Consider the following 16,860-nt stretch of genomic DNA (forward strand, 5'->3'; position numbering starts at 1 on the left):
GGATAGATAGATACACATATGCATATATACTCTTTCTTTGCCAGCTCACTTTCTGTTTCATTCTATAAGTCTTTCAGTTTACCTTATAGTGTCATTAACCGTTTATAGGTATCTATGCAATAGGCTGAGTCTGTTGGGGACTTTCCATTTCCTCCAAACTTTTGACCTAATTCTCTGACAATAACCAACTTTCTTTGTAATTTTCAAAGAAATCACAGCAGAAGGAAAGAACACACTATCTACCCAGGTCTATGTAGACAATACAGAACTGAAAATGGACTCTTAATTTAGGAAGGAGGACAGACAACCCATTTAAAACTCAGATTTCTATTTAACTAGCATTTTATTGAGTAAATACTAAGTGCCCAGTATGTGCGAGCTCTTTTCACTTATACCACCTTATTTACTCCTTACAAGTCCATGAGGTGAGAATTGTCAATTACATGTTTCAGGTAAAGAAACCGAGATGGAGACTCCCCAAAAGATTACATGACTTGTCAAGTAAATGATGGAGCCGAGATTCGAACCTCGGTATTGGGAGCTCAAGGTTCTCTCCTTTATTTACTTCATCTGGAAATGACTCTTTTCACTACACAGGGTGGTGGTGTTGATGGGGAAAGCATTAGCAAAGAAATTCCAAGTTCCCAAAACTCAAAGATAATCTAACTTAACAACCCATTTTACAGGTGCAAAAACTGAAGCTCAGAGAAGTGGTGATTTGCCATAACGGACACAGCTGGGAGGCAGAATGGGAGAGCTGGTATTCAACCCTCGGAACTCCAGCTCAATGCTGTTTCCCTGCGACCATACAGCATGATTAGGTCACCCGATTTTTCCACACTCATGCTTCCTGAGAAAGGGCTAGTGGTTTCTGGAGGCCAGGGATTATTTTTATTTAGTTGTTGTTTTTGTTTGTTTGTTTGTTTTTAGACAGAGTCTCACTCTGTTGCCCAGGCTGGAGTGCAGTGGCGGCACAATCTCAGCTCACTGCAACCTCCGCCTCCTGGGTTCAAGTGAGTCTCCTGCCTCAGCCTCCTGAGTAGCCTGGGACTACAGGTGTGTGCCACCACACCCGGCTAACTTTTGTATTTTTAGTACAGATGGGGTTTCACCATGTTGGCCAGGCTGGTCGCAAACTCCTGAGCTTGTGATCCGCCCGCCTCAGCCTCCCATGTGCTGGGATTACAGGCATGAGCCAACATGCCTGGCCTATTTTTATTTAGTTTTATTTAGTTGTCTACTTCACTGCACTGAATACTTAGGAGTTTTTAATTTATTAATCATTTAGGTGAAATCAGGAAAGGTTTTTTTTTTTTCCTAAAAACTTTTTTTTGAGACAAAGTGTCACTCTGTCGTCTAGGCTGGAGTGCAGTGGCACAATCTCAGCTCTGGGTTTAAGCAATTCACCTGCCTTAGCCTCCCAAGTAGCTAGGATTATAGGCACCTGCCACTTTGTCCACCTAATTTTTGTATTTTTAGTAGAGACGAGGTTTCACCGTCTTGGCCAGGCTGGTCTTGAACTCCTGACCTCGTGATCCACCTGCCTCGGCCTCCCAAAGTGCTGGGATTACAGGTGTGAGCCACGGTGACCAGCTAAAAACATTTTTGTCAATAAATATGTCTTAGGGCAGGCACACTGGCTCATGCCACTGTGATCCCAGCACTTTGCGAGGCTGAGGTGGGAGAATGGCTTGAGCCCAGGAGTTCAAGACCAGCCTGGGCAATACAATGATGCCCTATCTCTACAAGAAATTTAAACATTAGCCTGGTGTGGTGGTGCTTTCCTGTGGTCCCGCCTACTCTGAAGGCTGTGGCTGGAGGATTGCTTGAGCTTGGGAGGTTGCGGCTGCAGTGAGCCATGATCACACCACACACTCTAGCCTGGGCCACAGAGTGAGACCCTGTCTAAATAAATAAATAAAGTCTTACCCCATACGACTTTGAAAAGACAACCAAGAAAAACCACAATGAGAAAGACAACCTGGTACCTTTGGTTCTCAGGAAGTCAGCAACAAGTGTTCTAATTTACCAATTTCCTTTATAAGGCTTTATAAAGTCCTGGCTGCTACATACCGCTTCTTCTGCATCTGCCAGCTGACATCCTAAAAATGAAGTCAAATTCGGGAAGGATGGCCGTTTCCTTGCGTCAAAAGCCCAGCAGGATTGCATTATAAAGTATCTGTAAAAGCCATAGAACAAGGAACAAGATGAAGAAGTCTGAATGAAGCAAAATGGATGGCTTTCCATATAATAAAGCACCATTTACTCCAGTAGAGCCACGGATTTACAGCATGTTTTTTTCTTTCGTTTTCGTTTTTGCTTTTTTGGGTGTGTGGCAAGTCCTCTACCAGATTTTGAATTCGTATCAGAAAGGAGAAATCAGATAATGGGCAGAAATGCATTTAAAGAAATGTGATGTGCTGGATGGAATCGAATCACCTTCACGGATCCCTCAAACAAAGGAATTAAAACCTGGGAGCAGGTGCCTCTGAGAACAGGAAAGGTTCAGCTTTGTTGAGAAACTCTCAAAACAAAAAGGAAGCGTTTCTTTTTCTTTTTAAAATGGAATCAGACAGCCGGATGTGGTGGCTCACATGTGTAATCCCAGCACTTCAGGAGGCTGCGGCAGGAGGATTGCCTGAAGCCAGGAGTTTGAGACCAACCTGGCCAACACAGCAAGACCCCACCTCTATTTTAGAAAAAGGAGTCATGTAAACTTTGCATTAGGAATTTTGACTATTTTTGGTCCTGTGTTTGGAAGCAGACAGACTAAATTTCTGATTTCAACCAAATTACAGTCTGAATTTGAACTTACATTTCCTCCGTAGCATAAAATGGCTGATCCATCTTAAATCCATTTCGAATCAGTCTGTAGAAGTTAGCATCAACCGGAATGCCAGGGTAAGGATTCACACCTGAGGAAAACATTAGCCAAGTGTAGCCATTCATCCGTTTCTTCATTTGTTTATTGATTCATTCAATTAACAAACATATATCGAGAGCTGCCATGTGCCAGACTCTGTTGCAGTCACATGGGCTACAGCTGGGAAAAAGTCACAGCTCACGCTCTCAAGCGGGTTATAAACCAGTGAGGAACACAGGCCAAAGGACACCAGGAAATAAACATAAAGTCACAGGCTGCAAAACCAGTAAGACCCACCAGTGTTGGATGGGGCAGCGGCGGGGAGGAAGGGGGTCACCAAGAGAGCAGAGCATGCAAAGCCCAGAGCCAAGGGAGGCCGGCAGTGCCCCAACATACCAAGTGAGAAGATTTCCCAGAGTAATATTCCATATGACCAGACATCACTCTTAATGGTATAGATCCCTTCAAATAGGCTTTCAGGGGCCATCCATTTTACAGGCAGACGGGCCTGTGGAAAACCCAGAGGAGATAAGATGGTGAATTTTCAACATACAGACATGGCTTCTTTTATCTTGTATTAAGATGAAATGCAGGCCAGGCGCGGTGGCTCACGCCTATAATCTCAGCACTTTGGGAGACTGAGGCAGGTGGATCACGAGGTCAAGAGATCGAGACCATCCTGGTCAACACGGTGAAACCCCGGCTCTACTAAAAATACAAAAATTAGCTGGGCATGGTGGCACAAACCTGTAGTCCCAGCTACTCAGGAGGCTGAGGCAGGAGAATTGCTTGAACCCAGGAGGCGGAGGTTGCGGTGAGCCGAGATCGCGCCATTGCACTCCAGCCTGGGTAACAAGAGCGAAACTCCGTCTCAAAAAAAAAAAAAAAAATGAAATGCATCATCTTCCTAAGGCCACACTTAATGCCTTACTGAGAAAATCACATTCCTCAAGTGGAAAATTTTCACTTTCAAATTAACATTCTAGTAACAGTAGCTGAAAACACAAGGCATATTTCTTTACAACTCCTCTTGAACAAAGGCTTGTGCTTGGAATGGGTAAGTTTAACTTTCCATCTGTCCAATGGAAAGATGTACTTTCCATTAAGGAACACCAGTCAGTTGCCTAGAGGCAAGTGGGTACTAGTGAATTAACAAGATCTTCTGTTAAAGCCTTTCTTGGGGCCAGGTGCAGTGGCTCACACCTGTAATCCAAGCACTTTGGGAGGCCAAGGCGGGCAGATCACGAGGTTAAGAGATTGAGACCATCCTGGCCAATATGGTGAAACCCCGTCTCTACTAAAAAATACAAAAATTAGCTGGGCGTCGTGGCGCACACCTATAGTCCCGGCTACTAGGGAGGCTGAGGCAGGAAAATTGCTTGAACCCAGGAGGCGGAGATTGCAGTGAGCCGATATTGTGCCACTGTACTCCCGCTTGAGCTTGGGAGGTTGTGGCTGCAGTGAGCCATGATCACAACACACACTCTAGCCTGGGCCACAGAGTGAGACCCTGTCTAAATAAATAAATAAAGTCTTACCCCATACAACTTTGAAAAGACAACCAAGAAAAACCACAATGAGAAAGACAATTTGGTACCTTTGGTTCTCAGGAAGTCAGCAACAAGTGTTTTAATTTAAAAAAAAAAAGCATTTCTTGGAAGACTTTTAGTGGAAACGGCATCCACAGGAATGTCGGGAGGGGAGCCCACGTCATCACTTGCAGAAATGGTACCAGTCTGACTTCTGTGGCTTTAACAATTTCCACTAGCATGAAAGGGGATTTTGACTTAGTATAATCTCAGATTAGAATCAAGACACAAGATGGGTAGGTGACCGGGGCAGAGCTTCACAGTGATTTTCTTTTTCATGAGTTGGGAAGCCCTTCACAGCACGTTTAATCAGCACGTGCTTAATCTGACAAGTAAACCCTCTTTTAAATCCTATGCAAACTGATGAGCTGGTGATTGAAGCAGGCCAGTCTGGTTAATTTGATTAATTAAAGAAATTAATTGTGGTTCCAAATGGAATTCACTTTCCCACATAAGAGACAACCACCTGGTAGGGTAGAACCTGAATGACCACCTATGTGCAGTCTATGATGACTAAGATGATTATTTGATTCGAGTGGGAATAGAGTTTAATTGGACTTTTCACATATACTGGATGTTTACCCTGGACAAGGTGCTTTCATGTTGGTTTTATTGGTTTTTTTCCCACATCAACACTATGAGGTAAGTGCATAACCCTCACGGGAAACACTATAACATGGTGGTTAGCACAGACTCAGGGCTCAGACTATTCATGTTCAAGTCCACATGCTGTGTAACCATGAGCAAGTTACTTTTCGGTGCCTCAGTTTCCAAGGGGATACTCTGAGGAATAAATGAATTAATGTGCATAAAGCACTTAGATGCTTAACACATAGTAAGCACTTTATCAGCATTTAATATTATTATTATTATTTCACAACTAGGGAATTCTTTTTTGGGACAGAATCTCATTCTGTTGCCCAGGCTGGAGTGCAATGGCATAATCACAGCTGACTGCAGCCTCGACCTCCTGGGCTCAAGTGATCCTTCCACTTCAGCTTCCCAAGTAGCTGAGTGGGAGGATCACTTGAGCCCAGGCAGGTGCCACCACACCCAGCTAGTTTTTTATTTTTTATAGAGACAGTGAACGTCTCACCATATTGCACAGGCTGGGTCTAGAACTCCTGGGCTCAAGCGTTCCTCCCACTTTGGCCTCTCAAAGTGCCTGGGATTAAAGGCGTGAGCCACCAGCACCCAGACAGGTGTTAGTAATTCTTTAAAAACACACTTTTTCAACTACACAATTTTGTCATCTATTGCTTCTAATAGTTATTTTGTAAACACCTCTGTCCTTAGTTTTTAATTAACAAGTCAATTTACTCGCTGTTTGTTTGTTTTGAGACAGAGTCTCGCTCTGTTGCCCAGGCTGTAGTGCAATGGCGTGATCTCGGCTCATTGCAATCTCCCCCTCCCAGGTTCAAGCGATTCTCCTGCCTCAGCCTCCTGAGTAGCTGGGATTACAGGCAAGCACCACCACGCCTTAATTTTTGTATTTTTAGATGGGGTTTCACTATGTTGGTCAGGCTGGTCTTGAACTCCTGACCTCATGATCCGCCCACCTTGGCCTCCCAAAGAGCTGGGATTACAGGTGTGAGCCACCATGCCTAGCCAATTCACTCATGTTTTAGGTCTTCCTGTGTTAACAGTAGAAGGATGACAAATATTCATTAATTCATATTTAAGTATTTAGCTTTAACATTTTATATGTATTTATATGTTGTATATTTTTTAAAAATGCTTTATTGTGACATTAACTTTTCACATAATTGAAAACATAACTCAGTAATCACTTTATATCTAAGTAACTGAACTATGTGCAAGTATTGAGATTCTGGGCTTTTAAAAGTGAAGATTGCACTCAAAGGCCCCTAACCAATCTACTCTGACTAGCTAGCCCAAGGACAGATGTGATGCTATTTTGCTCAGCTTCTATTATAGATGGAAGATTCACTGAAGCTGCAGAAAAAGCTTTTAAGCATAAGTAAGCAGACTACTGTGAGGGTTTTTTGATGTTACCATAAATCAAAAATGCACCACAGCGAGTGCAGATGTTTACCATGATAAAGACAAAACACAAAATAGCAGCATAAAAATAAGTAGGAAATGGCAGCCTCACATTGCCCCTGACAACATAGTTGGAATCATTCATGATGTCTCGAGCCAATCCAAAGTCACATATCTTCACCACTTTCCCGTGGGTGACAAGCACGTTCCTGGCGGCCAGGTCTCTGTGAATACACTGTCAAGAATGACACCAGAGTGTTATTTACTGTGATGTATATTATCCTGGAGTGCAATCTTTCTTCTAGGCTCAAGTTCAATAAGATGGAAGGTCTCTCATCTTTAATGGGCCGTGGGTGGTCATGATGATGTGTAGCAAATGAAGGGAACACAGGTGACCCAATTCTGCACCTTCGGGGGCTGTAGTTATTTGTGCTCCTTCTGAAGCATCCCCAAAGGCCAAAGAGGAGTGGATCTTTTGCAGATCCTGGGCATAAGAGGCTCCCCAGCAGGGCTCACCCCCCACACCCGAGCCTCCAGAGGGAATCTCAGAGGCTGTCCTCCAGCACTCTTATTGTGGGTGTGAGAAATAGCAACTCTCTTCTGACTGGAAAAGCACTTTAGGAATAAAAATAGAGTAATATCGAAGGAAATAGAACCACAAAAAGCTAAAAATGAGTTTGGAGAGGTTTATTAAAGTGGAATTAGAAGGAGTCCCTGAGTTGAGAAATGTCAGGACGTTAATCCAAGTGATCTGGCAAGAAAACGAATTTTACAAAGAAAAATCGGAAGGGGAGCAGGGCATTAGTAGCAAAGGTTCAATGAACACTCTTTCATCTTTAAAAAATAAAAGGAAAAATAAATAAAAATAATAAATAAATAAATGAAACACGAACAGCCCAGTGCCACAGCCCCTCTATCAATTTTTCAGTGCCATCTACTTGCACTTTGCCCACTTGACCCCCAGCTCTGCAACCCGCCTCCTCCTCCTGCCTGTGTGCCCAAGCTGCTCTGGCCAAGGCCCGACTGACTGGCATAGCACCCAGTCTGGATCTGATGGGACCTCTCTGTGGTGTCTGGTGCTGTTGGCCAGCCCCTTCTGCTTCTGCTCCTTCCTTCTGGGCACGCTGCACATGGCTCACTCCTGCTTCCTTCCCACTGCTCTCCCTGTTCCCGTCTGCCTCAGGGGCTTTGTGCATGAGCCTGTTCTCACGGCTGAGGGCTGCATCCTTGCATCCCACACGCTCACTCAAGCTATTTCATCCAAACCTAGGGATGAAACTACCATCACCCACATCCCTATTTCCAACCCAAACATTTCTCCTGAGCTTCAGACAGGAGTGTCCAAGTGTCTGCTAGACCAAGCCCTACGTGGTTGCCCCAGGCACCTTCACATTCAGTATGTCCAACTCATTACCTTTATCCAAAAAGAACTCCTGATTCCATGCTCCCTATCCTATCTCACATTCCCTGCTGGTTTTCCTTTTCCTTCAAAAATCTCCATCAGTCTGAGCATGAAGCATGTGCTCCTTCAGAAAGCCTCTTCCACTCCATCTCCCCCTCCCCCAGCCAGGTCTGCTGTATAATAGGTCCCTCCCCGGGGTTCCTAGAACTTACTTCAATCACAGCACTTCGTCTTTTTTTTTTAATTTGTTTTATTTTTTGAGACAGACTCACTCTGTCACCCAGGCTGGAGTGCAGTGGTGCAATCTCAGCTCACTGCAACCTCTGCTTCCCAGTTCAAGTGATTCTCAGGCCTCAGTCTGCTAAGAAGTTGGGATTATAGGCATGCACTACCGTGCCTAGCTATTTTTTGTATTCTCAGTAGAGATGGGGTTTCGCCATGGTGGCCAGGCTGGTCTTGAACAGTTGGCCTCAAGCAAGCCACCTCTCTACCTCCCAAAGTGCTGGGATTCCAGGCGTGAGTCCTGGGCCTGGCCACAGTGTCATCTTTGACCTGCATGTCTGCTTGGCTCTGTCTCCTCTATCGCTCATAAGATCTTGGAGCCCAGGAGTCACATCAAAACTGATTCTGTATCTCCAACATCTAGTTCAGTGCTTGGCACATGGTTGGGGCTCAACAAATGTCTGGTAAAGTCAAGGGCTACAGAGGAAATTGAGGGGTACCCAGAGGAGTATCGGGGGGGTTGAGAGACAAGCAGGGGACAGTGACACACATGATTCAAAGGGGAGGCCTAATGTGAAGATAAAAGGGTAGAGAGCCTAAGAAACTGGATGTTCTGGCTGGATACGGTGGCTCACACCTGTAATCCCAGCACTTTGGAAGGCCGAGGCAGGCGGATCACTTGAGGTCAGAAGTTCAAGACCAGCCTGGCCAACATGGTGAAACCCCGTCTCTACTAAAAATACAAAGATGAGCTGGGCGTGGTGCCAGGTGCCTGTAATCCCAGCTACTGGGGAGGCTGAGGCAGGAAAATTGCTTGAACCCAGGAGGCAGAGGTTACAGTGAGGCATGATCACGCCATGGCGGACAAGAGGGCAACTGAGTCAAAAAAAAAAAGATACTGGATGTTTTTCAAAAATTCATATTATTACAAGCCTGAGGTTGAAGGGAAGCAGTGCCTCTTGGCTGCCAGTTGGGAGTACTTTGAGTATTTACTTAACTACGGGCAGCAAACCAGGCCACACAATCTAAGTAGGTGCTCTCCCACATCTATAAAGTTGTTTGTGGGCCAGGCGTGGTGGCTCACGCCTGTAATCCCAGCAGTTTGGGGGCTGAGGTGGCAAATCACTTGAGGTCAGGATTTCGAGATCAGTCTGGCCAACATAGTGAAACCTTGTCCCTACAAAAATACAAAAAAATTAGGCAGGTGTAGCAGTGCACACCTGTAATCCCAGCTACATGGGAAGCTAAGGCAGGAGGATGGCTTGAACCTGGGAGGCAGAGGTTGCAGTGAGCTGAGATCATGCCATTGCACTCCAGCCTGGGCAACAGAACAAGACATCATCTCAAAAAAAAAAAAAAAAAAAAAGATGCTTGTGAAAGCAGGATTGCAGATGTAGATGTGTAAGTGAAATAGAGATAAAGACTCAGGCGGGCAAGATGCATGAGAAAGAAGAATCCAAACAGCAGGTGGGGGAGATGAAGAGAAGAATGTGCCTCTCAGTTGAGAGGTGAGGAAATATTATCGTGACAATATTTTTTAAAACTTGTATTATTATCACTTTTAAGGTGATTTCATTACTATTTTAAAGAGACAGGCTAGAGTGCAGTGATATAGTCATAGCTCACTGCAGCCTGGAACTCCTGGGCTTCCCTCCAAAAGCACTGGGCTTACAAATGTGCACCACTGTGCCCAGCGTATTTTTTATTTTTTAAAGAAAGGGTCTTGGCCGGGCGAGGTGGCTCAGGCCTATAATCCCAGCACTTTGGGAGGCCAAGGCGGGTGGATCACGAGGTCAAGAGATCGAGACCATCCTGATCAACAAGGTGAAACCCCGTCTCTACTAAAAATACAAAAAAATTAGCTGGGCATGGTGGTGCGTGCCTGTAGTCCCAGCTACTCGGGAGGCTGAGGCAGAATTGCTTGAACCCAGAAGGCAGAGGTTGCGGTGAGCCGAGATCGTGCCATTGCACTCCAGTCTGGGTAACAACAGAGAAACTCCATCTCAAAAAAAAAAAAAAGAAGATAGAAAGGGTCTTGCTCTGTCACCCAGATGGAGTGCAGTGGTGCAATCCTAGCTCACTGCAGCTTCCAATTCCTGGGCTCAAGCAATCCTCCCACCTTGGCTTCCCAAGTAAGTGGAACTACAGACACCATGAATGTCTGGTTGAGACAGTAATTTTTTAAAGAAAAAATAAAATACAGGCCAGATGCAATGGCTTACACCTGTAATCCCAGCACTTTCAGAGGCCGAGGTGGGCAAATTGTGTGAGCTAGGAGTTCAAGACCTGCCTGAACAACATGGTGAAACCCCATCTCTACTAAAATACAAAAAATTAGCCAGGCATGGTGCTGCATACCTGTAGTCCCAGCTACTCAGGAGGCTGAGGCATGAGAACTGCTTGAACCCAGGAGGCAGAGATTGTAGTGAGCAGAGATCGCACCACTGCACTCCAGCTTGGATGACAGAGCAAGACTCTGTCTCCAAAAAAAAAAAGAAAAGAAAAAACAAAATACAATTGAAAGTAGTCTTTCCAAATTCAGAGAGTAAAGAGGAGACAAGAGGCAAAGGGAAGGAAGTGGAGGAGAGGAGGAGAAGGAGATTAGAAGACTATAAGAAAAATGAGAGGGAAGAATTTTGGAAAATAAAGAGAAGGAATGAGAGGCAAGCAAACGAGGAAGGAAGGTAGCCAGACGGCGGGCTGTGATCTGCTTATAGGCGGCAGACGTTTGAAATCACAGAGAACAGCGAGCAGAAAGGTAGTTCAGCAAGAACACAAAACTGGGGTAGAGACCATGGTTCAAGGCGGGCTCCAGGGCCTTATCAACACTGCCCGGATGGATCTGGGGTTAGCAACAGAGGAGGCAGTGAGCCTGCAGGCCGCCGCCAGCCCACAGCACATAGGGTGCAGATTAGACAAAGACACTCAGGGTGGCTGGCTGGCAGGCTTCAGCCTCCACTCCTCCCCTGGGTGAATGCCCACATGTAGGGCACAACCTGAACCGCGGTTCTGAAAGGGACTGACAATGCTATGCTTTGTTTTGAGGAAGGATTTCTGAGGACTTCCTATCTCGACCTTCAGCGCTGCAAGTGTCAGGGGACTCTGAGTAAGTATCCTGGGAGACCTGTGCTGGCTGTGACCGGACCGCGCAAGGGATCCCAAGCCTTTATGCTACAATTAGCCAAAAGCCAAGGTAACATTTTAGGTGACTCCAACAGCAAAGAGGGGAGAAAAGACAGACTTTAAGGGATACAAGTTAAAATAAACAAGAAAAAAATATATAAGCATATCTATTCAAAATCTTTTTTTTTTTTTCCTTTAAAAGGAGCTTACCGACTTAAATTCCAGAAATTCCATTCCTTTGGCAACTTGATATGCAAAGCAAAGAAGATCTTCAAATGTGAGCACATTCAAATCCTCCTCTTCTTCCAGCCGTTTTTGGTTTTCATATTCAATTTCATCTGTAAAACAGAGCCAGTCTTCACTTTTGCCAAAACTCTAAGAAGTTGCCTTATTGATTCTCTCTGGGGAGGTTATTCAAGCCACAGTTAGGGGTGGTGCTGAGATGTACACATGAAGCTATCGCATTATCTTTCCAGCAGCTGACCTGTTTATGCTGCCTACAAAGGGTCACTGGAAGCTTGTTTTGGTTAAAGATAAACTTTGGAACTGCTTTGATGGCTGATGAGCTCCTGATCAATTAGTCAGGAGTTTTAGATACCTCTCTTTTGCACTAGGTAGGACTGTCACACTGGAAAAAGAATTAATATTAATTGAGTGTCTATCCCATTTTATAAACTGTATTGCGCATTTCATATTCTTCCATTTACTCCCTTTTTTTTTTTTGAGTTGAAGTCTCACTGTGTCACCCAGACTGGAATGCAGTGGTGCAATCTCAGCTCCCTGCAACCTCCATCCCCTGGGTTCAAGCGATCCTCCTGCCTCAGCCTCCTGAGTAGCTGGGATTACAGACAGGTGCCACCAAGCCCAGCTAATTTTTCCATTTTTAGCAGAGACAGGGTTTCATCATGTTGGCCAGGCTAGTCCTGAACTTCTAACCTCAGGTGATCTGCCTGCCTTGGCCTCCCAAAGTGCTAGGATTATAGGCATGAGCCACTGCACCCAGCCCCTCATTTACTCCTTCTAACAGTCCTGTCAGGAAGGTAGTGTTAGGCCTATTTTATAAATAAAAAAATTGTGATTCTGGTGGTCACATAACTTGTCTAAAGTCATCCAGTCAGAAAGCGAAGTAAGCAGAAGTTAATCCAAATTCTGCTTTTTTTTTTGAGACAGACTTTCTCTCTTGTTGCCCAGCTGGAGTGCAATGGTGCAATGTCGGCTCACCGCCTCCCAGGTTCAAGCGATTCTCCTGCCTGAGCCTCCCAAGTAGCTGGGATTATAGGCATGCACCACTACGCCTGGCTAATTTTGTATTTTTAGTAGAGACAGGGTTTCTCCATGTTGTTCAGGCTGGTCTCAAACTCCCAACCTCAGGTGATCCGCCCGCCTCAGCCTCCCAAAGTGCTGGGATTACAGGCGTGAAACACCTTGCCCGACCTAGTTAATCCAAATTCTATAAAATGCCGAACTCGTTATCTCTTCCATTTATCAGGTAAGAAGGCTCTAATTAATATATGACTTTAAATGAATAATCAGACCAAATAAAATAGTCCTCAGTGTTCATTAGTTCAACATTGACTTAAAATCTGCAATATACAAACTGTGGCTGTTAGCTATCATCTGACATGAACAAATTTTAAAATGCTTTTGTGTTACACACTTTAAAAAAATAGCTAACATAAAACTTTGGCATTCATTTCCATTCTAAAGTGCTACTACTTAGAATAAAATATTACCTTCAGAGTGCAATGAATTCCCATGAAGCCCTGAGATCGGATCCGAGTCCTGGTGTATCTGAACTTCTCTTGAACCAGGCATACTGTTAAAAAAAAAAAAAAATTGTTTTTTCATTATTTACATTCTTCTTCTCAGCAGACATTTTATTTTAAAAATACAATTCATCAAATACATGGATTCCGGTTATAAATTGACTTTTAAATTAAAAGCACGCCATCCATTTGTCCATTTGTCGTGTATATTAAAAACACCTGTATAATTGGGCTTGCCAGTTTAAGATAAAAGTAAACCTTGTTTTCTTTATAGAATCTTACAGTTCAAAAATGACCTCATTCAATCCTTGCCACAACCTACTAGATGGTCACATTTATGTTAAAGTCACATTTTATAAAAGAGAAATTAGGCACAGTGAGGTAAATATGATTTGAGTGGAACCAGGACTCACATCGATCTCATTCTTGGGTGAACTCAGCCCACTTTCCCTCACATAATACAGATCTTCTGAGAGTCCTGTGAGCGTTTCGCCACCCTTCTTTTTTTTATTTTGCCTTTGTAAAGCTCATTTCCTTTAACTGTGAAATTAATAAATAGCAATAATACAAATCTCTCTTAAGGTATATAAAAATTCTTCCCTGAGGAGTTCTGTATGTATTATAAATAGATCATGATTCAATTTATTCCAATATATGCATTTAACCCAATTTACAATTTAGGTATCTTTAGGAAATGGCTTCATGCTTTCAGACCACAGATATTCCAAAAGGAATAATTTTGATATATTTAATATTCCAGCGAACAGAATGAATCAAAGGGGCTGAGTACTGACCAGTGGGTGCTGGTCACACACATCTGACTCAGTAGGATAGCCCCTCTGTTCCAGAATGTGGGTGGTTTTGTAGAGTTCTCATTTCTAAACGATGATCTGAGAAATGAGTGCAAAGGGGAGGACTGGTGTGACGGGCACACACGGGTAAAGGGCAACTGCACATAGACGTGCATGGGGATCTCCGGGGGGCCTGGTGGCTTTAAGACATTGGGTCTCTGTCTCAGACCTTGAAGCCCAGAGGTCTACACTAAAACTTACATTCTAAGGAAACAAAGCTGGGACTCTCAAATGCATCCCTAAAAAGCCCTGGTAAAGAAAAAAGTCTCCAACAAACAAATACACCTTCAGAATAAGGGAAAGCTTCCACATAAGCAGGGAAATAAGAATGCACCAAGGCTTGGCCAGGTGCAGTGGCTCACACCTGTAATCCAAGAACTTTGGGAGGCCGAGGCAGTTGGATCACCTGAGGTGAGGAGTTCACCAACAGCCTGACCAACATGGTGAAACCCCATCTCTACCAAAAATACAAAACGTAGCTGGGCATGGTGGCATATGCCTGTAATCTCAGCTACTCAGGAGGCTGAGGCAGAAGAATCATTGAACCCAGGAGGCAGAGGTTGCAGTGAGCCAAGATTGTGCCATTGGACTCCAGCCTGGGCAACAGAGCAAAACTCTGTCTCAAAAAGAAAGAATGCTCCAAAGCTCGAGGAATGCTTCCATCAGAATGTCTGTGAATCAATTCAGAGAAAGGCGCTACAAAGCCATCATGCTCAGGTAGGGTGTGGTGGCTCACGCCTGTAATCTCAGCACTTTGGGAGGCCAAGGCAGGCGGATCACCTGAGATTGGGAGTTCGAGACCAGCCTGGCCAACGTAGTGAAACCCTGTCTCTACTAAAAATACAAAATTTAACCAGGCTTGGTGACACATGCTTGTAATCCCAGCTACTCAAAAAAAAAAACAAAAGCAAAAAAAGCCATCACATCCAAGTAATTAGCAAGAAAGTTCAGGGATGAGGAGGAGAGCCCAGCAAACTCCCATAGCCCTCATTTATGCACGCTAAAGCAATAAATCCCTGCAGGACCAAGCGTCTCTCAGGGTCCCCACAGATGTAGAGGATAAACGCAGAGCACAGAGACAGAGTTACCGCTACTTTACTGTGTCAATCAATTCATCCTAATATTTTAGAATCCAACTTGAGTTCAGTGTTCTTTTTTGCAGTAGTCCTTTGGAAAAAAGTCTTCATTCTTTCTACCAATACTTGTGTGGCAGCCAGGTATCCTGAAAGACTGAGTAATGCACCTTTCCCCAAACCAAATAGGCATGTAGGGTGCAATGCAGGCATGGGTGGAGAGAGGCTAGCTTAGCCATAGTACCTGTACTGAAGGAAAGGGACGGGGCTCATTGTTCCATGACAACAGGGAAGCTATAGCAAAGATGTAGGAAATCTCTAGGTTGCAGGACCCACAGACCACATGATGTCTTTAGAAACTGGTCAACGAAGTGTATTTGAACAGCACACTTTGTCTACATTGTATGATGTGTAATTAGGAAACCCTGACCCAGCCTCTTACCTGGAATTTGGATGTGATTGGAAAGAAGGGTAAAAACTGAAATTGTGTTCCTTGAAAATCTCTGTCCAAGTCCTGTGAAATTTTTCTCTTTTACTTCTTAGATAGTTGAGAAGATCACCATAGCAACAATATTCAAAAATCAAGTAAATTGGTCCTGAAATAGTTACAGTTTCAATTATAGGCATCAAACAGCACACTGTTATTTCAGACATCTATGTAGCAGACAACATACTCTTACGAGGGCTCAGGTCTCTACGGACTTGGGGACAGTACAACTTTTTCTGAGCCTATTTCTTCTTATACTTTATTTTTAAAATTAAATTAAATTTTGAAATGGAGTCTTGCTCTGTCACCCGGGCTGGAGTGCAATGGCGCAATCTTGGCTCACTGCAACCTCCGCCTCCTGGATTCAAGCGATTCTCCTGCCTCAGCCTCCTAAGTAGCTGGGACGACAGGCACAGGCCACCACGCCTGGCTAATTTTTTATATCTTCAGTGGAGACGGGGTTTCACCATGTTGACCAGGATGGTCTCAATCTCCTGACCTCATGATCCACCTGCCTGCCTCAGCCTCCCAAAGTGCTGGCATTATAGGTGTGAGCCACCACACCTAGCCTCTTCTTACACTTTAAATGCAGTTTCAGCTTTTGCTCAGATTCCTTTGGAAAGCAGCATCTTCTTGACTTTCTCTGTGCTTTTGTCTATACATGGGGCCTCACCAATACCACTGGCCTCCTGGATTCTCCAGTTTACAACTGGAAGTAATGTGTTTGCTGTATTATAGGCAAACAGTTGGTAACTATATGCTGATTTGCCGTTTGCTTGAGGAGGGAGAAATATATTCTCAGTCCTTTCTCAGATTCACTTTCCTCTTTTTCCCTTCTTTTAGTCCCAGCCCCAGGCCTGCCACTGCAGAAAGAATGAACCTTGGGCACATCATTTGGGTATTTCTAGGCAGAAGAGAGAGGATTCGAGGGCATGGCCCAGAGAATTCTGGGAAAGTAAGGTCTGGTATCCTAGCTGTGCCTTATTTGACGGCAGCCCAACTAGAGCAGCAGCCAGGCTCTGTAACCATTCTCACCACGCCTGTGCGCCAGCTTCCGAGCTGGGGGAGAAGCACAGACACCACTAAATCTACCTGCAACGCTGTTGTTCTTGTTTTTAAGCAGGTGAGAATTATGTGTCATATTCCGATAACGCAGGTGAATGAGGCATTCTTTATTTTGACCCCTCTGATTTATAGAGTGCCCAATGTCTATTTCCACTTGGGTTTGAGAGCTCACACTGTGACTAAGAAGACAAAAAATTTAAAAAGAGAGAGAGAGAACAAACATCCTCTGTCATCAGGCTACAGTCTTTTTGATGAGATTTTCGTGGAAGTGGGTTACCTGACAGCGTGCATGCTCCCAGCAGATTCACAATATTCTCGTGGCTTCCCAGCTGGGTCATCATCTTGAGTTCTGACATGAGTGCCTCTCTTTCAGAGCTGTCTGCTTTTTCTGTCAAAGAAAGGAGCATTAAAAACA

The 16,860-nt window shown here is 44.4% G+C and overlaps 1 protein-coding gene across 6 annotated transcripts in view; it reads right to left on the reverse strand.

The window, feature by feature from the left end:
* The window catches only part of FLT3 (fms related receptor tyrosine kinase 3), a 150,275-nt gene that overhangs the window by 24,871 nt on the left and 108,544 nt on the right, over nt 1–16,860 (reverse strand). For all 6 annotated transcript variants that reach the window (XR_008481780.2, XM_054256730.2, XM_035302422.3 and 3 more), the window contains 8 exons: nt 16,723–16,833; nt 15,336–15,489; nt 12,937–13,019; nt 11,414–11,541; nt 6,569–6,691; nt 3,260–3,371; nt 2,816–2,915; nt 2,074–2,179 (listed from right to left, as the gene is read on the reverse strand). Coding sequence is in view for 5 of the 6 variants with exons in the window: in XM_054256730.2 (XP_054112705.1) it covers nt 2,074–2,179; nt 2,816–2,915; nt 3,260–3,371; nt 6,569–6,691; nt 11,414–11,541; nt 12,937–13,019; nt 15,336–15,489; nt 16,723–16,833 (917 nt within the window). In the remaining variant the exon portion in view is untranslated. The remainder of the gene's footprint in view (nt 1–2,073; nt 2,180–2,815; nt 2,916–3,259; nt 3,372–6,568; nt 6,692–11,413; nt 11,542–12,936; nt 13,020–15,335; nt 15,490–16,722; nt 16,834–16,860) is intronic.

Source organism: Callithrix jacchus, chromosome 5 (genome assembly GCF_049354715.1).
Source record: "Callithrix jacchus isolate 240 chromosome 5, calJac240_pri, whole genome shotgun sequence".
In the NCBI taxonomy this organism is placed as follows: Eukaryota; Metazoa; Chordata; class Mammalia; order Primates; family Cebidae; genus Callithrix; species Callithrix jacchus.